The sequence below is a fragment of the Phyllobates terribilis genome, unplaced genomic scaffold, assembly GCF_046119375.1.
Source record: "Phyllobates terribilis strain yellow unplaced genomic scaffold, ASM4611937v1 Scaffold_5__5_contigs__length_657084704, whole genome shotgun sequence".
Lineage (NCBI taxonomy): Eukaryota > Metazoa > Chordata > Amphibia > Anura > Dendrobatidae > Phyllobates > Phyllobates terribilis.
In genome coordinates, this window is record NW_027362765.1 from 583069563 (window position 1) to 583093876 (window position 24314).

General features: G+C 42.8%; 1 protein-coding gene across 2 annotated transcripts in view; it reads right to left on the reverse strand.

Annotated features, from left to right (window-relative positions):
• NRG3 (neuregulin 3) overlaps window positions 1–24314 on the reverse strand; it is a 1270498-nt gene that overhangs the window by 860825 nt on the left and 385359 nt on the right. For both annotated transcript variants that reach the window (XM_073685971.1, XM_073685970.1), the window contains exon 2: window positions 9882–10011. In XM_073685971.1, coding sequence (XP_073542072.1) covers window positions 9882–10011 — 130 coding nt within the window. The remainder of the gene's footprint in view (window positions 1–9881; window positions 10012–24314) is intronic.

Below are 24314 nucleotides of genomic sequence, written 5' to 3' on the forward strand. Positions count from 1 at the left end.
TCTGCTGCGGTCCAGCCTGTCATCTCGATGTAGCAGAGCTGAAGCTGTCGTGGGAACCATGGAAAGGTAAGGATGAGGTTGCTTTATTATTTTTCTTTTATTGCAGGAGATCGTTGGCTTCAGCTGGAATGGGCGTGATGGTAAGTATGGTTTAATTTAGAACAATAAAGGATTGTGTCTTTATTTCAATTAAAGGACTTTATTCTGGGTGTTTGTGTTTTTTTTAACTTTGACTATGGGGTTAGTAATGGGGGTGTCTTATAGACGCCTCTCCATTACTAACCTGGGCTTGATGTCAGCTGGCATTATAAGCTGACATCAACCCCAACCCTATTACCCCCTGCCACCGCACCAGGGCAGCGTGGAAGAGCGAGGCTAAGTGCCAGAATTGGCGCATCCTATGAATGCGCCATTTCTGGGGCGGCTGACGGCTGGTGTTTCTAGCCTGGGAGGGGGCCAATATTCATGGCTCCCTTCCTGGGCTATTAATATCAGCCCCCAGCTGTCTGCCTAGCCTTTGCTAGCTATTAAATTAGGGGGGACCCCACGTCATTTTTTTTGGGGGGTCCCCCATTTTAATAGCTAGTAAAGGCTATGTATTCAGCTGGGGGCTGATATTAGTAGCCTGGGAAGCTCCGTGGGTATTACCCCCTTCCCAGGCTTCAAACATCTGCCCCAGCCGTCTGCTTAACCTCCGCTAGAGCCTAAAATTAAGGGGAACCCCACGCCAATTTTTTTAATAATAAATCCTTTATTTTAATACTAAATGACAAGTACAGTAACCAACACTATCACTGTACTTCATATATATGTGACTGACATGTTTCTATCTATCTAATCTATGTGTGATGCTCTATCTTTCTGTTCTAAATTGTCGGGTACCGCTGCTGAATTGCCGGCCGGCTTTTTTAAAGAGACAGTGCATGAAAACACTATTATTTTTTTAAATAAATCCTTTACACTAAATGACAAGTATAGTAAGCAACACTATCACTGTACTTATTATATATGTGACTGACATGTTTCTATCTATCTAATCTATGTGTGAAGCTCTATTCTTTCTGTTCTAAATTGTCGGGTACAGATGCTGAATTGCCGGCCGGCTTTTTTAAAGAGACGGTGCATGAAAACACTAATATTTTTTTTAATAAATCCTTTACACTAAATGACAAGTATAGTAACCAACACTGTCACTGTGCTTCTTATATGTGTGACTGACATGTTTCTATCTATCTAATCTATGTGTGATGCTCTATTCCTTCTTGTCTAAATTGTCGGGTACCGGTGTATGCCGCTGCTGAATTTGCCGGCCGGCTTTTTTAAAGAGAGTGTCTTCTGAGCAGTTTGTCAGCTTTTGGACACCTTTGCAGGTGTTTTCTATGTGTTTCTATGTGTGTTTGTTTGCCTGCCATTGGTTTTAACGGTGTTCGACGGTGTTCTAAGGTGTTCGACGAACAGTTCGACGAACAGTTCCTCGAACATCCCGGTGTTCGACGAACCGAACCGAACCCGAACACTACGGGGGTGGCTCAACACTACTCCTTAGTACGAAGTTGAATAACCTCTGTGCCATGCCTTACATCCTCACTAGGGGATAGCAGGTATAAAGCTAAAAATTTTCCCCACTAAATCACAATACTTTATTCGATAGAGTTTCATTACTTGTAGAGGAAAGGTGAATATAATTGCTATAAGTTACAATAATAGCGAGGCAAAAATCATTGACTAGGTAAAATAATTTAGAATGGACTCCGTGGCATTATCATGATCTCAAAGAAGAAGCTAGGGACAGGTCATATATGGGGTTACAACAATTCTCCCTATTAAATCTCATCTATTACTCTTCCTAGCTGAAAAAAATGATATATTATGGCACCCCCTCAAAATTATCTTATCCGTTGAATGCCTTATTATTTACCTAACTCTCACAAAAACTGAAAACCAAAGCATGAAAAGATTATTTTCCTACAGATGTTGCTAAGTTTACCTTAAAGGGGTTGTCCACTACTTTAACATTGATGCCCTATCCGTAGGAAAGGGCATCAGTGTGTGATCGGCCAGGGTCCAGCACGCTGCACCCCCGCCGATCAGCTGTTATCGGTGCCGGTGATAGCAGCCAGCTGGAAGTTCGAATGGGAGGCAGATTTGCAGTACCCTGCGGCGGCCACTACAGATGGATGGCCAATCAGTGCAGGTAAGGACTTCTGGCCAGCACCAATAATGGCTTATTGGCGAGGGTGCCACATGCGGGATCATTCGATCATACATTGATGCCCTATCCTACGGAAAGGGCATCAATGTCAAAGGAGTGGACAACTTCTTTAACACGGACAACAGCATTGGGATATCACCACATTATCAATGGCGCAAACATTGATAATGCTCTCTTTATACATACTTGAATGTGCAAAATTTACTCTCAGTTTGGCGGGACAAAGATCTACCTTTTATATTGTATGGGAGACCTATACATTATCTATTAATGTAAGAGAGAATTATATCCCTCCTTATGTGAGATTAATGCTATATACTATTGGGACACTGTTTCACATGTATTTTTACCTACTATTATCTATTGTCTATTATCAGAGCTTTAATTTGAACAATATGGTTATCTAGACTGATATTTATCTGAATTTTCGTAGCCATCATCGGAATATAGCTATATATTATGTACTACTTCACAATTATAAGTAGGAACCAGATAATATACTGCATATCCTAATGAAATGTTATCATTATCTGTGGACCATACTACCAACTATACAATGGCTGTATCTTGCCTTTTGTCTTGGATCCACGCAATTTCTTTAACAAGTTGAGATTATTATATCCTGCGTGTTTATGATTCATTGTTAATGGTCTAGAGCAGTGCTGGCGAACCTATAGCACGCGTGCCAGAGGGGGCACACAGAGCCCTCCTGGTAGGCACGCGCATCTTCACCGCAACACTAGCGCTACAGGATTGGGCCCGGCGGGTGAGAACTCTGAGCCCGCCGAGTGCCGACGCCAGCCCCGCTACTTCAGCTAGATGTGTGTTCTCGGATGAACATCCAGCTGAAGTTTATTGCAGCGCACGAACTTGCCAGGCCCATGCGCCGCAATACATGCTGCTGACCAATTAGAAGCCAGCAGCTAGCAGCTGACGTCAGCGTAAAAGCAACTGGGCACATGGCAGTGACGTCATGCGCCCCCGTCGCTAGGAAACTGGAGTCAGCTGCTGGTTACAGGATAGGACGCTGCATGGGGGAAGAAGGAAGGTGAGTACGAGTGTTTATTATGTTTTTTGTTTTTTTTTTTTATATGTGATGAACAGTGGCGCTAGCAGGCTGGGTGGAGCATATATACATGGACTGGGGAAGGGAGAATTAATACATGAACTGTGGGAGGGAGCATATATACATGGACTGGGGGAGGGAACATATATACATGGACTGTGGGGGAGCATATATTTTATGGATTGGGGGAGGGCAGCATATATACATGGATTGGGGGGCATATATACAAGGATTGGGAGATGGCAGCATATATACAAGGATTGGGGGAAGGCAGCATATATACAGTACATGGATTGGGGGGTCATATATACAAGGATGAGGGTAGGGGAGCATATATACAAGGATGAGGGCAGGGCAGCATATATACAAGAAAGAGGAGAGGGCAGCATATATATAAGGATGAGTGCAGCATATATACATGGACTGGGGGAGGGCTTCATATATACAAGGATGGGGGCAGCATATATACAAGGATGAGGAGAGGGCAGCATATATACAAGGATGGGGCAGCAAATATACAAGGTTTGGGCGTAGCATATATACAATGATTGGGGGGCAACATATATACAAGGATGGGGGGCAGCATATACACAAGGATGGGGGGCAGCATATATACAAGGATGGGGGAGCGCAGCATATATACAAGGATGAGGGGAGGGCAGCATATATACAATGATGGGGGGCAGCATATATAAAAGGATGTGGGGAGGCCAGCATATATACAAGGATGGGGGGAGGCCAGCATATATTCAAGGATGAGGGGAGGGCAGCATATATACAAGGATGAGGGGAGGGCAGCATATATACAAGGATGGGGGCAGCATATATAAAAGGATGGGGGGAGGCCAGCATATATACAAGGATGGGGGAGTGCAGCATATATACAAGGATGGGGGGAGGCCAGAATACAGACAAGGATGGGGGCAGCATATATACAAGGATGGAGGGAGGCCAGCATATATACAAGGATGGGGGGAGGGCAGCATGTATACAAGGATGGGGGGCAGCATATATAAAAGGATGGGGGGAGGCCAGCATATATACAAGTATGAGGGTAGGGCAGCATATATACAAGTATGGGGGCAGGGCAGCATATATACAAGGATGAGGGGAGGGCAGCATATATACAAGGATGGGGGTGGGCAGCATATATACAAGGATGGGGGCATATACCATGATGGAGGTGAGCATATTCTTTATTTCTGCAGTCTCATACCCCTGCTCCTTTCTGTGGCTGCTCTATACTGTGCTCGCCTGCTCTTTGTATCAGTTGTTTTTACTAAACTAAAACCTCAATATTTAGGATAAATTGCCTTGTTGGCACTTGACGATAAATAAGTGGGTTTTGGATTGCAGTTTGGGCACTCGGTCTCTAAAAGGTTCGCCATCACTGGTCTAGAGTATTTGTCATTTTACTGTCTTGGATCGCCAAATTGTCACCTAATTGGGTATGAGTAGCACACAACATTTTATCAGCTCCATGTTTTTCACCATCACCATTATTTTACAGTGGCATGGGATTGGTAGACTTACATGAGGCGTGACATATCTAGGATGCTAATATGTAAAAATATGCAAATACTTATTTTTTTTTCCTGCTGTGATGGTCACTATTATTGAGCGTTATGTGAATAATAGGGCTTTCCAAGGGTGAACTGACGTTGAGCGAGACTCCGTACCGTATTTTTTTTTACAGTTATAGGTAGGGTTTAATAGAGAAACAGACAGATTTATTAGTTGACCCTATATGTGACCTGTCCTACCTTGTTATAAGAAACCATGATATGATCACTGACAAAATTTTAAGTGATTTAATTGGTCAATACTTTCTGCCCTAATAATGGGACTTACAGTAAATCTGTGCATTATAACTCTGACACAGAAAACATATTGGTTATCGATGCAGTATTGTTTTCATATATTTTAATGTATACTGAATAAAGAATCGTGTTTTAATGGGGTAAATAGTTTGTTAATTTTTGCTGGCCATATGAATACTGTATTAGAAATATGCCCCTTAACATATAGACTTTGACTATGCGGACGACTTTACGTGTATGCTTGATTTCCACTCTATTTCTGCTACATAGCCATCCTTGAATTTCTTGAGACTCTGGTAAATCAAGGCAACTATTAGCCAAGTAATTTTACTAGTTTTGCCATGCTAATAATAATTGAATACTGTTTTGCTCTCATATTTTCCTTCACAGGAAGGAACATGATGTTAAATACCGCATTCGCTCATCTCTGACCCCCAGGCAAGGCAGGAATAACTATTCCTATATTTGCAGTACTTTACCATCCCCCGTTTTACCACTATTTGATTCTTCTTTCAATTCTTCTTTCATTTCATTTAATATAGTCCTATTAAGCTGTTTTTAAGACTGTCTACAGGGTGGGCCATTTATATTGATACACCTAAATTAAATGGGAATGGTTGGTGATATCAACTTCCTGTTTGTGGCACATTAGTATATGTTAGGGGGGAAACTTTTCCAGATGGGTGGTGATGGCGGCCATTTTGAAGTCAGACATTTTGGATCCAACTTTATTTTTTTCAATTGGAAGAGGGTCATGTGACATCAAACTTATTGAGAATTTCATAAGAAAATCAATGGTGTGCTTGGTTTTAACGTAACTTTATTCTTTCATGAGTTTTTTAACAAGTTTATGACCACTTATAAAATGTGTTCAAAGTGCTGCCCATTGTGTTGGATTATCAATGCAACCCTCTTCTCCCACTCTTGACACACTGATAGCAACACCGCAGAAGAAATGCTAGGACAGGCTTCCAGTATCCGTTGTTTCAGATGCTGCACATCTCGTATCTTGATGGTATGGTGTGGAATAGGGGGTACAAAGATAGTGGGGCCATTCTTCATCAAAATATTAATCATTGTCTGCGGAATGTTCTGGCATGATGAATGAACTTGAGCAAATCATCAAGATCCACTGCTGGCCTTTGCAATTGTGAACAATGACATTCTAGATGTGCTTGATTGAAGACAAGTTCAGATATGCTGCTGGTTATGGTAGCATGTTAAAGCCATGCAGGCTGCTCAGTGACTGCAGTGTCTACAAACTTGTCTTCCATCAAGCACATCTGGGATGTCATTGATGAACAATCTCAGAGGGAGCTGCCAGCAGCGGATATTGATAATTTACCCAAATGCATTCGGCAGCAAATTATTCCTCAGACAACCATTGAAAACTTCACTGATAACAGCCAAGGCTGTAAGTGCAGGGATGTTTGCGCATGGCACTCATACTTGATACTTAATAAATTGAGATGTTTTGAAAATTTTGTTGCAATTTTCTATCATTTTCAAATCATTAACATATTTGTCCATCAGGTGATTTCCATAATTCCTTCACTTTTACTTCTTGTTTTTGCAGTGCCAATGTTGAGGAGTGTAAGTAGTTTGCTGCTTCTTATGCAAAAATTACTAGTGATAATTGCCTTGCTGATCATAGAAATTTTTGGTCCATGACCAAATTTTTGGCCAAATGTTTTGTGCATCAACATAATTTCTATGATATTTTCTATATTCTGCATTTCAAGTAGCTCTATGTTTTTTAAGTAGTCACTAACATTAATATTTTCAAATGACTATTCCATTTCCTTTATTAAAATTTATATCATATTGTTAAGGAAGCTCTAAGGTCATAAAAGACATCAGAAACAACTAAGCATATATCACAAAGGACCAACCTTTCCAACATAGACAAATACACAGACTTTATAAAAAGCCTTGAGTGCCCACGGCTTGGAATTATGATAAGCTTTGAAGGTTTCAGGACTGCAAGGAAATGATGAGAAACTGACCACAAGGGAAGGAGTGAATGCAAAGAAATTACATATATTTTTTTCATTAGCTACCTTTTAACTACACATTCATATCAGTCAAAGCTATTTCTTTACCGAATGCAAGATTGTCTTTTACAGCAGAAGTTGTATAGCCAAAAGTAGATTGATCTGTAGCCTGGAGGACAATTTAAACCTCTGCCAATGAAGTCTACAGTGAAAAGCATGAACTAGAGGAACACATTGCATATTGATTCATGCCATAGCTAATATATAACAAAAGCTATACAGTGCTTTCAATTTCTTGTGATTTAGCTCACATTCCGTGTTTTATGCTATTTTGAAAGAAAATGCAATTTATGGGAGAGTGTTGTAGGCATGCCCTGATTAGACAACACTGTATGAATGGGGAAGACGTAGTCAGACCTGAGCTGTGTCCATCACTTATTGCCAGTTGTGATCCTATGTTTGAGGTTTTACTTATATTTTTATCCATTGCTGTAACAAAAAAAAGCTACTGCCGAGCCCTTCACCAATGTATCCTGGTAGGCTGAAAAGTATTAAGTTGTGTAAACTACGGCCAGTGCGGAAAAAAACAATTCTGGATTTTTGTAAAACCAATAGAACTTGAATTAATGAAAAATGTGTCAAATGCTTCAAAAATACACTCAAGGTGAGACCTTGTTTTATAGGAATTATGCATTTACTCATAATAGATTTAGTTACCAGAAAAATAACATCAGAAAATTAATTAAAACCATTTTATATCAGGTTTTATAACAATTTAAAAAAGAAAAATGATTATTTTTTTCATTGTTATAACCACATAAAATTCTTGACATATTCTAGTTTTCACACTAGATTAGTTACAATTGTCTGAGGTACCTGCAGCTCTAGGTAAGGCAGTGAACTAAGTGAACAAATAAAGTTCTGTATGTGTCTTGGATCACTGGGAGATGTGACTTTATTATTTCCTGGAGACTGTGTGAAAGTCCCCAATACATTAGATTAATTCCGTTGGAACCAGACGACTATCTAATGTTTATGTTGTCTCCCATCACACCCCTGACAGATTATGTGGGGGAGACAAATATCAGGTGGTTTGAATTGAAAAACCAATGATGTTATTCTCCCTGGAGATAAACTTACGGAGATGTAAGGCAGTGGCTTACTCCTCTCTGCATAGAAAACACCAATGCTTGGCCAAACTGAGCGTGCATGCGTACTGGAGTCAGAAGACATGGATGTCTGCTGACAGCTATTCTCGATATATCGAGATTTTTCCTCTTCGAAATTTTTTTCTAGAATTACTTAAAGGGGTTGTCCACTACTATTTAAAATATGCCAAAGTGTTTTTATGATGAAAAGCAACTTCTTTGTAATTACCTCCCTCTGCTTTATCTACCTGTGAGCGGTGCAATCACTGGCCGCTTACAGGCAGCACTTGACCACCGGCAGCAGCAGGCTCTGACATTCTCTGACGTCACAAGTCCAGGCTGTAGCGCGGGTCTCTTTCATCCGCATTCCATGGTGGTTGCTGGGTTGTGGGCGGGGTTACACCATGAGTCATACCCAGCATCCAACGCATGCTCTCTCTCTCCCCATTCATTGGGAAAGCGTGCGGTGGACGCAGGGTGTGACCCAGCAGCCACAGTGGGGACCCCAGCGCTGAGTCACACCTCAATAGACAAACGTCAGCGGGGGGTCACGTGCTTGTGAGCTGCCAGTGATAGCGCTGCTCACAGGCAGAAAAGGTAGAGGGAGGTAATTATAAAGAAGCTGCTTTTCGTCATAAAAACGCTTTGGCATATTTTAAATAGTAGTGGACAACCCCTTTAAATCTTTTGATTCAGCAGACATACAGATGTAGCAGTGACCAAACCAACACATGTTTCACGCTACAATGATACTTCAGTGTGTCAATTCCATTTGCATAGGAAATGAATAATTTACATTGTAAGATTAGCTGTCATGCTAAGCAAATAGCATAGGTACCCTGGTGTGATTTTATAGAGTGTAGCCTGCCATCTATTAAAATGTTATGTCCTACATCTGTAAGGTCCATTCAGACATCTGGGCTTTACGTAAGTGTTCCATCCATGGTTTTCATGTATAAAACATGTACCCATTATTGTCTATGGGGTTGTTCACATGTCTGTATTTTTTGTGGACCATGTGTCCATACAAAAATCATGGAGATGTGGGATTTTTTCCAGCGTCACAGAAGAAAAATATCAATACAAGTCTATGGGTCTGTGAAAATAAAGTACAGAACATAGATGACATCAGTGTACAGTCCACGTTCTTTCCAGCAGTAGCATTGCAATGTATAGGAGAAATGTAGTCATTTATTTATTCATACGTACGTGAAAATTACTGATGAAACACTGATGGAAAAAACTGACACTGACCAAACACTGAAGAAACCAAGACAATTTTTTTTGTGTATGTGAATGAGCCTCTAGGCTTACACCCTAAAAATGTCTTTTAATACCCAAGGGTATAAGAAATGGTACGCCTTCAATACAATTCAAAAATTTATCGCTACAGCATTTTAGAAGAATGCAAAATACATACTTGAGTTTAATTAATTAATTAAACTAAAATGAAACTTATGATAATTTCTTGTTAAATAACAAAAGTGCAACCGAGAAAATAGAGTAAAGAAATAGAATTTAAAAAGATCACTAAATTTAGGATAAACGTTATCTTTACCAGCTTAGCTAATTATCTGTATTACATCTAAGAGATTTTCCTTGAAAAGGCACAAATTGGGAAAGGGCCCATCAGTGACTTACCGACAATGTTTATGTGATGCTGTCAGTGTTTCTATTACAAAGCATTCCCCTTCATTTAAGCAGTAGGCAAGATCTTTATCTTTGCAGGGTTTAAAGTGCTCGGACCTTTCTGTGATGTAGGTGGTAGTATCTGCAAGAAAAAAAGAAAACACAAATTGTAGGAAAAATTAATTCTTGATACATTCAGCTATGATTTCTGTCTTTAACTATAAGTTCTTTTCACATTCAAGTCCACAAATGGCTTGTAGATTCTTAATTTGAAATGCAAGGACACATTCTTATATGCAACCAAGACTAGACGCATCTTTCTGCTAATACAGTGCACAACTTCCAAGGACAACACAGAAACAGAAAACAAAAAGTAATGTTAGGAAAAGTAAGGATGCTGGAATCATTTTGTTCTATATTGTATCACAATATACAGTGTAAAAAACAAATAAATATAATGTTTATTACCATTAAGACAATTATTTCGGCACCAATTGTTATAGCCCCCAATGGACAAAAATAAGCAATAGACTTATTTAAATGTAAACATAGAACAGTATTATAAGAGCTTGCACTTTAAGACACCTTCCTGCGCAAGGATACAGCCCAGAGGGTCTTATCATTGGAGAACAAGTACTACAAGCCTGTGCATTCAAATTTGCTTTCAAATGTAAGTCAGTTTAATGCAGATTTGACAGAATAATTTGTTTCACAACTCTGCATTGCTCTATTCTTCAAAGAAATGTAAAAACTGTCATTCTTCTTGTCAACAGAGCATGTCCCTAGACAGTCAGCATTGACTGGACAATATCATAGAACGTCATAAAGATTGAAATGCAATACTAAGTTGTCAATTTATTGATATGCATTTCCAGAAAGAATAACAGAGGAGTGCAAAAAAAGTTCCAAGAAATTATGTTCTTTTAGGGAAATGGTAGTAGTTACTAAACAGGTATCTCAGGACAACTAAGAAATCCTCTTTAGTAACAATTATTCATAAATGTTTCAGCATTATCTGAAAGCCCAAATGTTTCTGTAACGATTCCATTCCTCAGTGTGTCTTAAGTAGTGTTGAGCCACTCCCGTAGTGTTCGAGTTCGGTTCGGTTCGTCGAACACCCGTGTGTTCGCCGAACTGTTAGTCGAACTGTTCGTCGAACACCTTCGAACACCGTTAAAACCAATGGCAGGCAAACAAAAACACATAGAAACACATAGAAAACACCTTCAAAGGTGTCCAAAAGCTGACAAACTGCTCAGAAGACATAACTAACACATGGAAAAGTGACAAGTACATATAGTCATGCGAAAATAAAAGAGGTGGAGGAGTAAAAGGAGGGGGAGACACAGATATAGGCATGTCATGCCCTTCTAAAATCCAAAAAGTGAGAAGCCGACACGGCCAGTCCGCTCCTGCCCGTGCCACCTCCGTGTCGCCGGGTTTGTGCCAGAGCCGCGGTGAACCCTGACGGCCAGCCCCCCTCTCCCAATACTGGTGCCTGTCCGCTGGTGGGTCGAGCGAGCCCCCCTGTGGTGGAGGCAGCTCTAAGCTTTTTAATTTAAATTGTCTCTCTAATTTGAATGAATACACTTTAAATCCATTTACAAGGATCTATTGGAGGGCAAGTCTCATGCCAGCAGCCGCGGTAATTCCAGCTCCAGTAGCGTCCACTAAAGCTGCTGCAGTTAAAAAGCTTTTATAAGGATCGAGCTCGGCTGTCCACCGCAAGGCATCCTACTGCCAGTCCCAGCCCCTATGCCTTGGGGTGCCTCCTGATGCTCTTCACTAAGTATCCCAAGGTCCCGAAGCATTTCCTTTGAAAAAATTAAGTGTCTAAACTACAGGTGGTGCAGCTTGCTTAACAGCCGGGATAATCCGCTCACTAGCAGACACTGCTACTAGGCACAAAGTATTTCCTGGGCTAGATGCAGTTAAAAATTTGTAATTAGATACTCTCGTTGGATGCTGAGAAAGCATTCCATAGAGTCTCCTGGCACGCCATATATGATTCTCTTAAAAAGCTTGGGGTAGGGGTCTAGGGGACCCTTTTATAGCCAAAATCACGGCCCTGTATCGCAATACGTCACCTAGGCTGAAGATAAATGGAACTGTAGCACCCTGAGGGCTCCGTTGCTACAGACGTATTGCACCTCACCCAGAGGTGTGATATCTCACTCTCAGGTAAGGATGGAGTGTGGATCAGGACCCGACACCTGCATGCATTACACCACATTGCCGTGGGGCAGGGCGACCAATATGCCCCTGAGATGGGCACGACAGTCCCTGTCCCTGGCTGGAGTGGGGGGAGGGAACACTGAGGAAGGGGAACCCTGTAGTGCAGGAGCAGGGAGGAAGCAGTTCCTGGGTGCATTGAGAAGGGAGTATAAAAGGTGGGCACCATCTTAGTTCAGTGCAGAGAAGTCTGAGCAGAAGTGGCAGGGAGCAGGGGCTCTGCATGAGCTCTGCTCCGGAGGCGGGCCTAGTAACAGAGGCCCAGGCCTGGAAGAGGGAGAAGGAAGGAAGAGGAGTGGAGAAGGCTCCAGGAACGAGGAATGAAGGGATCCCAGGGGTGCGGACGGGCGAGTCGCCACCGCACGCCCGAATCCACCTGCGTGGAGGGGTCAGGCCAAAGGGGGAGACCGGTCCCCGAACTAGTGGAGGCAGGAAACGACCCTCAGCTAGAAACCGGAGGCTCTGACATTTTATGTGGCGCAGCCCCTCGCTACACCCGCTAGGAAGGCACCACATAGGGTCAGGGAAACTGGCGCCAAGTTTACCAAGAGGAGGCCTGAGGCAGCCGGACAGAAGTGTTGGTAAGAAAGGCCAGACAAAGGACACACAAAAGGGGTCCTGTGAAGTGCTCCAAAGTTATCTGGGAGTTGTCTGAGCCCCTCACCTGGTGAGCACAGTACGACGTGGGCAGTCGTTACCTGCAGACGTGGTCTGGATAATAAGAACTGTGAGTAAAGGCCCTGAACTGCATCACTGACTCCGTGTCGTTACTGCTGCTGCCCTGCACCATCACCCCCATCCTCCGCATACACTGCCCTGAGGCTATACTCCTCCCGTGGGGAGTTATGCTACGCTCTGCTGCACCCGCAACACCAGCCTCAGTGGTCTGCCCTGTAGCGGCGGTTCACTCTGACCGCAATCCACGGGTGGCGTAGTCGGACATTTAAACATGAAAACCACATAAATAGTTCCCCCACTGGTTTGACCGCCCTGAGCCACGGAACTGGGTCGCTCCCACGAAGACTACAACCACCAGCATCCACCAAAAAGGGTCCGGCTCCGGGTGTCCCAAGGCCCAGGGGGTGCGTCAGAGCATTTTCATCACCTTTCACAATCACCAATGGGACAAGGCAGTGATGTCCTCTGTCCCCTCTCTTATACATCCTAGTGACGGAGCACCTGCTCTCATCAATTCGCCATAACCCCAATATTAGGTGGATTGAGGTGGGAGGCACCGAGTACAAGTGCTCTCTATTTGCTGATGATGTCCTAGTATATATCACTCAATCACATATATCCATCCATGCTGTTATGGCTGAAATAGATCACTTTGTTACATGGTAAAATTTTAAAATCAATGCAGCGAAGTCTGAGGCCCTCGATGTCTCCCTCCCCAAATCCATATAGGATTCCATCCAGTCCAACTTTCCCTTTGCCTGGCCCTCACAGGGTATCAAATACTTAGGAATTCCTATTCATAGAGACCTCTCCCATCTATGTTATCTTAATTTTGGGCCCTTTATTGAACAACTCCATACAGACCACGGTTGGCAAGTTAGAACTGTAAGATTCACTACGTGAACCACTGGTGTTTTGTGGAAAAGCACATGTACACTGCGTTCCAAATTATTATACAAAAAGTGTTTAGGAGTGATAAGGGAAGAATTTGTTTGTTTGTCAGTTAAACTCATTGATGGTGATGTGTGTCAGGGCTCTTTATATCACTGTAAGCAATTGCAGACACCTGTGCTAATTAGTTTGGCAGGTGTGTCCAATGAAAGGCAAGACTACTTAAGAAGGCTCTCTCACATTATTAAGCAGCCTACATTTTCTGCCAAAATGGGAAAGAAAAAGGATGTGTCGGCTGCTGAGAAGCAACAAATTGTGGAGTGTTTAGGTCAAGGCATGACTACAATCAACATTGTGCGATGATCAGGATGAAGTGTCTTGGCAATCAAGAAGTATGTAGCTGATTCACAGTACACATGTGTGCGTGCTGATAAGGGCAAATTGAGGACTCTTTCCTACAGGCAATTAAGTCAGGTTGAAAGAGCAGCGGCAAGAAAGCCTTGTCATAGCAGCAGACAAGTTTTTGAAGCTGCTTGTGCCTCCAACGTCCCCCGAACAACAAGATGCAGGGTCCTTCAGAGGTTTGCAGCTGTGCATGCGCCATCCTGTCGACCTCCTCTATCCACTTCACACAAGCAGAAATGGCTCCAGTGGGCCAAACATTACATGAAGACTGATTTCAAAACTGTTTTGTTCACGGATGAGTGCCATGCAGCGCTCGATGGTCCAGATGGATGGAGTGGAGGATGGCTGGTTGATGGACACCCCACGCAAACACGGCTACAGCGCCAACAAGGAGGAGGTGGAGTAATGTTTTGGGCTGGAATCATGGGGAGAGAGATTGTCGGCCCCTTTAGGATCCCTGAAGGCGCTAAAGATGAACTCCATAATGTATGTGGATTTTCTCAAACAGCACTTCCTGCTATTGTTCAAGAAGAAGAACCGTGTATTTCACAGCAAGATCATTTTTCTGCATGATAATGCACCATCTCATGCTGCACATAAAACATCTGCATCTCTGGCTGATATGGGCATAAAAGGGGACAAACTTATGGTGCGACCCCCATGCTCCCCTGACCTCTACCCCATTCAGAACCTTTGGAGCATCATTAAAAGGAGTGTCTATGATGGCGGGAGGCAGTTCACATCTAAGCAACAGCTCTGGGAGGGTATTCTGTCCTCATGCAAAACAATTGAAGCAGAAACCATCCAAAACCTGACAAATTCAATGGACGAGAGAGTTCAGAAGCTCCTTTCGAACAAGGGGTCCTATGTGAAAATGTAACATCACCTAGAATAAAGTTTTGAGTTGAAAACTGTTTGATTTCAGTTTCTAACAACCTGCTAATGCTTATAATTTCAAAAATGACCATTTTTTTGGTCTTTATTAAAATGAAAAGGTTGATCGAAAAGTTTTGGGGATCTAAGAGTGTGGCAACCCAGTAGTCATGATTACTTCGAATTCTGACAATATGAGGGTCATGCTGCAGGTAGTGCAGCAAGAAGGCACTTATGTGCCTTGCGCATCTCGGAGCCCCAAAATTATTTTCCGGGCTAGATGCAGCTAAAAATTATTTTTAATTTTAAATCTGGTAAAGCTTTAGTATAGATGGCCTAATAGGATCAGTGCTGCACACTGCTACAAAGCCCAAATTATTTTCCAGTCAAGATACAGATAAACATGATTAGTAATTTGAAAGCTTAAAACGGTTGGTAGGGTGATTTTAACCAATCATCAAGCTTTTACTCTCCCCAGGATGACACAGGGGTAGAAAAGTCGTTTCGGATCCATGATTTGTTCATCTTTATGAACATGAGTCTGTCTACATTATCAGTGGAGAGCCGCGTGCGCTTATCTGTCAGCACACCACCAGCAGCGCTGAACACACGTTCAGACAGAACGCTGGCTGCGGGGCATGACAAGATCTCCAAGGCGTAAGTGGCTAGCTCCGGCCATTTATCCAGATTGGAAGCCCAAAAAGAGCAAGGGTCCAGTGACACAGTCGTGGCTTCAATGTTTACTTGGAGATACTCCTGTACCATCGTCTCTAGGCGTTGACTATGTGTCAGACTTCTTGTCTCCTGTGGCCTTGCAAAGGATGGGCTAAAAAAGTGGTGAAATGATTCCGCAAAATTGATGTTACCAGCAGATACTGTGGTTCTGTTACGGTTTGAGTGCTGAACACTTGACGGTCCCACGGTTGGGAAGTTGGAACTGTGAGATTCACTACGTGCACCACTGGTATTTTGTGGAAAAGCACATGTAAGATTCTGCAACAGTCTCTGCTGATACTCCTGCATGCGTGCATCCCTTTCTATGGCAGGAATAATTTCTGCAAATTTAATTTTGTACCGGGGATCTAACAGTGTGGCAACCCAGTAGTCAGGATTATTTCTAATTCTCACAATTCGAGGGTCATGTTGCAGGTAGTGCAGCAAGAAGGCACTCATGTGTGTTGCGCATCCAGGAGCACCAAGTCCCTGTTGTGTTGGTGGCGAGGTAACAATCATGCTTCCTTCCTCTGTCCTCTCCCCCCAACCTCGCACACAGAAATGTTATCAAGGTCTCCCTCATCTGATGAGTCTTCCATCAGTTCGTCCTCCACTTCTTCCTGGGCTCCTGCACCTTCCTCACTAGTTTGGCTGCTACCATGCGCCCTGGTAAAACCATCTCCCCCACCCTCACATGCCTGCCGCCTTGGTGCTGCCGACCATCTGGACCTTGCAGATGTTAGCCCTTCCGCATACAACTCCTCCTCCTCTACTTCCTCCACCTCCTCTTGTGCCACCACCTGACTCCGAATTCTGTTTAACATTTGCTCCAGCATGTAAATCACCGGAATAGTCATGCTGATAATGGCATCGTCAGCACTAAACATCTTCGTCGCCATTTCAAAACTGTGCAGAAGGGTGCATAGGTCCCTGATCTGAGACCACTCCTCCAGCGTGATTTGCCCCACCTCTGAATCTCGTTGGCCCAGGCTATACGTCAGAACGTATTGAACCAGGGCTTGTCGGTGCTGCCACAGTCGCTGGAACATGTGCAGAGTTGAATTCCACCGGGTAAGCACATCGCATTTTAGCCGGTGAAGTGGCAGGCCCAACGACTTCTGTAGAGATGTAAGTCGCTGAGCTGCGGGATGCGAACGGCGGAAGTGAGCACACAGCGACCGTGCCCTCTGCAGAAGGCCATCTAGTCTGGGATAGTGGGCTAAAAATTGCTGGACAACCAGGTTCAACACGTGAGCCATACAAGGCACGTGTGTGACATTGCCCCGGCGAAGGGCCGCACCCAGGTTTGCAGCATTGTCGCACACGGCCTTCCCTGGTTTCAGGTCCAGTGGAGACAACCATTCATGAAATTGGTTCTCCAGAGCTGACCACAACTCCTCAGCTGTGTGACTCACATTTCCCAGACATTTCAATGTAAAAACCGCCTGATGACGATGAGCCCTACTGCCAGCATAGTAAGGAGGTGTGCAGGATCCCTTCTGCGCAGTTAGAAAGCTTGTGGCATGACCAGACAGGCTTTGGGTGCAGGTGGAAGACCGAGAGGAGGTTGAGGAGGCAGAAGCATTGGAGGAACTTTGACATAAAGAGGATTGACGCACAACTCGTGGGGATGGCAAGACTTGGACAGCAGCCCCTTGTCCTGCTGTCACCATAGTTACCCAGTGCCCAGTCAGCGACATGTAACGCCCCTGTCCATGCCTACTCGTCCAAGTGTCTGTGGTGAAATGCACCCTGTCACACACAGAGTTTCTCAAAGAAGCAGTGATGTTGTGTGCGACATGCTGGTGGAGCGCAGGCACACCTTTCTTTGAGAAGTAGTGCCGACTGGGCATCTGGTACTGGGGCACTGCGACGGACATAAGGTCTCGAAAATCCTCTGTGTCCACCAGGCGGAAAGGCAGCATTTCTGTAGCCAAGAGCTTGCAGATGGTGAAATTCAACCTCTTAGCTTTCTCATGGCTAGGAGGAAATGGTCTTTTACTTGTCCACATCTGAGGGACCGAGGGCTGGCTATTGTGCTTAGACGGGGTTGATAAGGGTGTCCCCGGCAAACTGCCGGTCTGTGAGGAAGATGCAGGCGGACATGTTAGGTTGCCTTGATCCAAAGGTGGTGCTATCGATGTCGGACAGCGCTCAACACCAGCTGGTGTTACCACCTCCAAAGAAAATGATGACCTGCCAATCACGCTGGCTGTTGCGGGTAAAGAGGTGGCAGGTCTGCGCCCCAAAACAGGTGTGACTGCTGTCCCCCCAGTCACAGAGGATGAAGAGGCCGCGGATGCACAAGATATGGCAGACGGTGATTGGCCCGGCCGGCTAGGCCGCATTGTAGCACACTGAGCTTCCCACTGCAACTTATGCTTCATGTCCATGTGGCGGTTCATGCATGAAGTACTCAAACTATGTATTTTTTGGCCTCTACTTAGCTTTTGCTGACAAATGTTACAGATAACACGAGTTGGGTCATCTTTATCGATCTGAAAAAATGCCCAGGCTATGCAAGGCTTAGCACCCATGCGACCTGAAGAGCCACCACGACTTGTGGTGAGAGGCAGAGTTGTGTTTGAGGATGCAGTTGTTGACGTGCTTCCAGTAATACCTCGTCGTCACTAGCATCTTCCTCCACCTCCTCTGCTGACCTCATCTCTTGGCTGACTGTGGGTTGACAGTAAGTGGGATCTCCGACCTCATCATCATCACCCTGTGCGTTATCACACCCGTCGTCCTCAGAGCCAACCTGTTCCTGCCCTGACAAAAAACTAAAGTTGTCGCTCCCATCAGGTATTTGAGTCTTATCATCGTCTTCCTCATTGTCTCCACCAACAGGAGTTACAGTTTGGGAATGAGGGTCTACATTATGGTCAGAACCTTCTGCGTCTGGTCCTGGATCCGACTCATAAAGATTCTGGGCATCAGTGCAGATCATTTCCTCGTCTGGATTCACAGAAGCGCTGGAGTCGACCTCTGATTCCCAGGCTATAGTATGAGTAAACAGCTCTGCAGACTCAACCATCTGTTCTACCTCATACTCAGACGGGCAGCTGGAGATTTGGGAGATGTGAAGAAGCAAGTGCGATTTGGGTGACACCTTTGAGGACTGGAGTATTTGTGATGTTGAAGTTGATGTGGAGGAGAGCCCACTTAAAGGAGCACTTGATATCCGTTGAAGCACCTGCTGTTTTTGTGCCTCATCTGGAATTTGTAGCGATTGGCGTGGCCGTAAGAAAGGGATCTTATCACATTGTCCGCTAAAAGAAGTAGACATTTTAGTTTGGCTGGAAGATGGTCTTTCTTCTGCAGATGTTACTGTTGCTTTAACACCTACCCCACGGACACAATCTTTTTTCCCCTTCCCAACACGCCTATTCCCCTTTCCACCAGCAGCAGGCCTTTTTCCACTCATTTTGGTGGTTAACTAATTCACAACTCTGGAGTTGTTTGCACAAAAAAACAATGGATGGTAACCGAGCAGAGCTGAGTGGCCAAACTGTGGTATTAGGCCAAAACTATTGGCTGGGTTAGATGCAGAAAAAAATTATTTTGAATTTGCAACCTGATGGAGGTCAGTATAGATGGACTAATACAAATAGTCCCACACACTGCTAGAAGCCCAAATATTTTTTCAGAGGTACTGTAGATGCAGATAAAAATTATTTTTAATTTGCAACCTGATGGAGGTCAGTATAGATGGACTAATAGACCAAGTCCCACACACTGCTAGAAGCCCAAATATTTTTTCAGAGCTAGATGCAGAAAAAAATTATTTTTAATTTGCAACCTGATGGAGGTCAGTATAGATGGACTAATAGACCAAGTCCCACACACCGCTAGAAGCCCAACTATTTTTTCAGAGCTAGATGCAGAAAAAAATTATATTCAATTTGCAACCTGCTGGAGGTCAGTATAGAAGGACTAATAGAACAAGTCCCACACACTGCTAGAAGCCCAAATATTTTTTCAGAGCTAAATGAAGAAAAAAATTATTTTTAATTTGCAACCTGATGGAGGTCAGTATAGATGGACTAATAGACCAAGTCCCACACACTGCTAGAAGCCCAAATATTTTTTCAGAGCTAGATGCAGAAAAAAATTATTTTTAATTTGCAACCTGATGGAGGTCAGTATAGATGGACTAATAGACCAAGTCCCACACACCGCTAGAAGCCCAAATATTTTTTCAGAGCTAGATGCAGAAAAAAATTATTTTTAATTTGCAACCTGATGGAGGTCAGTATAGATGGACTAATAGACCAAGTCCCACACACCGCTAGAAGCCCAAATATTTTTTCAGAGCTAGATGCAGAAAAAAAATATTTTTAATTTGCAACCTGATGGAGGTCAGTATAGATGGACTAATAGACCAAGTCCCACACACCGCTAGAAGCCCAACTATTTTTTCAGAGCTAGATGCAGAAAAAAATTATATTCAATTTGCAACCTGCTGGAGGTCAGTATAGAAGGACTAATAGAACAAGTCCCACACACTGATAGAAGCCCAAATATTTTTCAGAGCTAAATGAAGAAAAAAATTATTTTTAATTTGCAACCTGATGGAGGTCAGTATAGATGGACTAATAGACCAAGTCCCACACACTGCTAGAAGCCCAAATATTTTTTCAGAGCTAGATGCAGAAAAAAATTATTTTTAATTTGCCACCTGATGGAGGTCAGTATAGATGGACTAATAGACCAAGTCCCACACACTGCTAGAAGCCCAAATATTTTTTCAGAGCTAGATGCAGAAAAAAATTATTTTTAATTTGCAACCTGATGGAGGTCAGTATAGATGGACTAATAGACCAAGTCCCACACACCGCTAGAAGCCCAACTATTTTTTCAGAGCTAAATGAAGAAAAAAATTATTTTTAATTTGCAACCTGATGGAGGTCAGTATAGATGGACTAATAGACCAAGTCCCACACACTGCTAGAAGCCCAAATATTTTTTCAGAGCTAGATGCAGAAAAAAATTATATTCAGTTTGCAACCTGATGGAGGTCAGTATAGATGGACTAATAGAATGATGCTATGCCCAAAAGATTTTACTTCACTAGGTGCAGTAAAAAAATTGGTATTCTATACACAGGTGTTATATCTTGCAACACAGATAGGCTACTCCACTGACTAACACACTCTGCAATAGGCCAAAAAGGATTAGCTTTGCTAGATTCAGCCAAATGCTGTGAAAAAAACTTGCACAGCACTGGCACAGACCTGCCTGGCAAAAACTGATAGGAACTCATGTAACCTAGTCCTGAAAAGGACTCCAATTGCAATTAGTCTTTACTCCCACAACCTATCTATTTAAGAGCACAGACCTCCCTGATAAAAGTCGTAGGAAATGCTGTAACCTAGTCCTTAAAAGGACTGCAATCACAACTATTCCCTACTCCCAAGCTATCTGTATATTTGTGCGAAAATTGGCTTGAAATTAACAAGGTATAGCGCACACAGCAACAGCGGTGCCGTCTAACACGCAGCTGCAGCAGTGAGAAAATGGTGGCGACGGGGAAAATGGCTTGGTCTTATAGGGCAAGGACATGTGACATACACTGCCAATGACACATGCCCTTGCTTGTGTGAAAAAAAGCACTTCGCTCCGTGTGTGCGCTGCTGATAGGCTGACAGATTGCACCTCCCCACTGCAAATGCGATCCATCCCCTGCCCCTCCCCCCACCCCGCTGTACACTCAAACTGCGTATTAACATTAATTTTCATCATTACTGAGAAAAAATCCAGTTATGATTTTGGTGCACGAACAGTTATCGAACATAACCTCGAACAGCCGAATTTTTCTCAAATTGTTCGTGTTCGCCGAACGGCTCGAACACCGCCCAAAACAGCTCGAATTTGAGATTGGCGAACAGTTCGAGTAGAACAACGCTCATCTCTAGTCTTAAGATGCAGTTATTGATAGCTCAGTCATCCAGTCTGGTGCAGGGGTTGTGCTGAATTATCTATGTAGTGATTGACCACTTGTCCAGTCTGGTGCAGGGGTGTGCTAAGTTTTCTATGCAGTGATTGACAGCTCAGTTTTCCAGTCTGGTGCTGGGGTGTGCTGATCTGTCTGTGTTTTTAACAGCTTGGCCGTTCAATCTGAGACTGGGAGGTGCTGAGCTCTCACCAGATGCTCCCTGTCCCCTTGATTACTCAGCTATTTAACGGGGCTGGCTGGCAGTCCTAGATAGCTGCCAGTCTCAGCTTCATCTCTGTGTGGTTTATTTTCCCTGTGCCTAGTGCCTTGCTTGTTGATCTATCACTGCCTGACCTTGGACCTCATTCTGACCATCCATTTGTCTAATCACTTTGCTCTGATCCTCTATCCTCCCGGTATTTTGACCTCGGACTGTTACCTGACTACGCCTTTATCTTTTCCCTCTGTTTATGATGTATCTTCCTGGCTATTGACCTCAGACTCCTTCACTATCCCAACTCATGGCTTGTCCATGAGAAGTGACTCATCATCACAGTTTCCTTATGGTCCCTTTAAGGTCTTATGTGAACCATTGCATTACATTGATGTAAAGCTCAATAATCTGGCCCCCTTGAATTTCTATTGAGGTATAACACTGTTTCTAGTAGAAAATACTTCTATAATTTAGTGCCACTATAAAGTTGGACATTAGTTGCCTGCAGCTCCATAATACACAGTTTTCCTATATGTCTATTATAGATCATAAAGGGGTTTAATTATCTATCACCTTATAATCGGTGGGGGTCCAACCACTGGGACCTTGGCAGTAATGTTTTTTTCCATGTTTATGTACCAGCCACCTGCTGTGTAGGAAACTGCATTATTGCTTTCTTTGATTGAATGACATGAATATAGTTTATTGCCCACCCAAGCGGAAGTGGGGCTGTTGTGCAGAGAAAATTAACAAGCACTGTTTGCTCTTCACTCTCAAGATTGATGAGGGTCCTATAATATGGACCCACACCCATCACTTTAATATGATGGCAATACCCTTTTATTACCTAGTTTTGTTTAGGCAGAACACATTGAATGGCAATCAAATGCAAGAGAAAATAATTTTTAATTTCTAGTTACAAGAAATAAAATTGTTCTTATGTAATAACTATCACTCAGTAACATGTCATAAAATTAATGTGAAGATTCTTTCAGTTCTTGGCAAATAGTTATAGAAAATGGCATTTATAGTGAAAAACAGCTCAGTTAATTAAGAGCATCCTCTGCTCCTGCCAACCTCCAAAAAGCTGCAGCCATAAATCACAGATAAAAAGGTAAACACAGCATTCTTCAATTTTAGCATCCACTGCAGAACAATTATTGAATTCTGCTTTATCCAATTAGCTCTTTGCAGCTGATTCTCTTTTTTTTAATGTCAGCTGCAGGTCGCAAACAGATAATAATGAAAGAAGTCATAGTAACTCCTTGCTAGAACTTAATTTTTCTTATTACTACACAGTACATCTTTTCTTTGCTGACCTGGTAAGATTTGTAAATGGATATCATGAAACAAATGTAAGATGTGCACTTAATGGTATAAATAAGTAGCTAGTGGCCAATGTGAGCCATGAAGATATGGAGAGAATAATGTGGTCTGAACGATGGCTTTAAATCTATGAATAATCAGATCAAAAATCGAAATGTTGCAATAGCAATTATACAATCTTAGGCCTAAAAATGGTTTAGAAACAATCAGGTTTACACAACCCCTCCACTAAAATAGCTGTTTGTCAAATAATCATGTCTATTCTGCAAAGCTAAGGGCTGGGAAGACGGTAGATGGATCAGCAGATGAAGCCATTTTTTGGCATAGTATTTTATCTTGAGCGATCCCTGGAGTTCAAACAAATAGGCATTCATGAATTAGATAGTCTGGCCTTCCAGAGAAGAAGCTGCTCTTATAGATTCATTTTTATGTCTGGTTGAACGAAGAAGGTTTTGCGCAAACAATTTGATATCCTTATGCCTTAAGAGGGCATATGGAGAAAGAGTAACTTAAAAAAAAAAACACCCCTTTAAAAAAACATCAGAGAAATATTAGCCAAATGTGGATTGTTATGTCATACTAACTAACACATATTCTTTTACTAACTGATCAAGTTTAGTAATTTGAATAGTTTGGAATATGTACCCAGCAGATATTTCCTGCAATTCTCTAAATCAACCCTTTTAAGAGAACTTAAATAAAATAATTGATCACCAGACACCTCCAGCAATATTCATTTCCTATGGAACTGTTACAAACCAGTGGCTTGAGGGTCATGTGGCTTTTGTAGCCCCCTCCATTTGTCGCTTTATCAATGTGATACCACTGCTCACTGGTAATTGCCAGTAGCAGATAAAAAATGAATTTGTAGACTGTGAGCCCTCATGGGCAGGGTCCTCTTTGTTCCTGTGTCAGTTGGTGACTTGTATTGTGTAAGATTACTGTACTTGTTTTTTATTATTTATACCCTTTTTCACATGTAAAGCGCCATGGAATAAATTCAACAGTACTTGCTATAGCTGAATGTGACATGTGTCTTCCCAAAATTTGGAGAACATTCTCAAATTTGAATTATTTTGATTCTTCTTCTCCCAGGGGACAAAAAAAAGATCAAAGTGCACCATAAAGGTATTTTTGGAAAACCATTTTTTTACAGTGAGATGTAATTTACGCTACG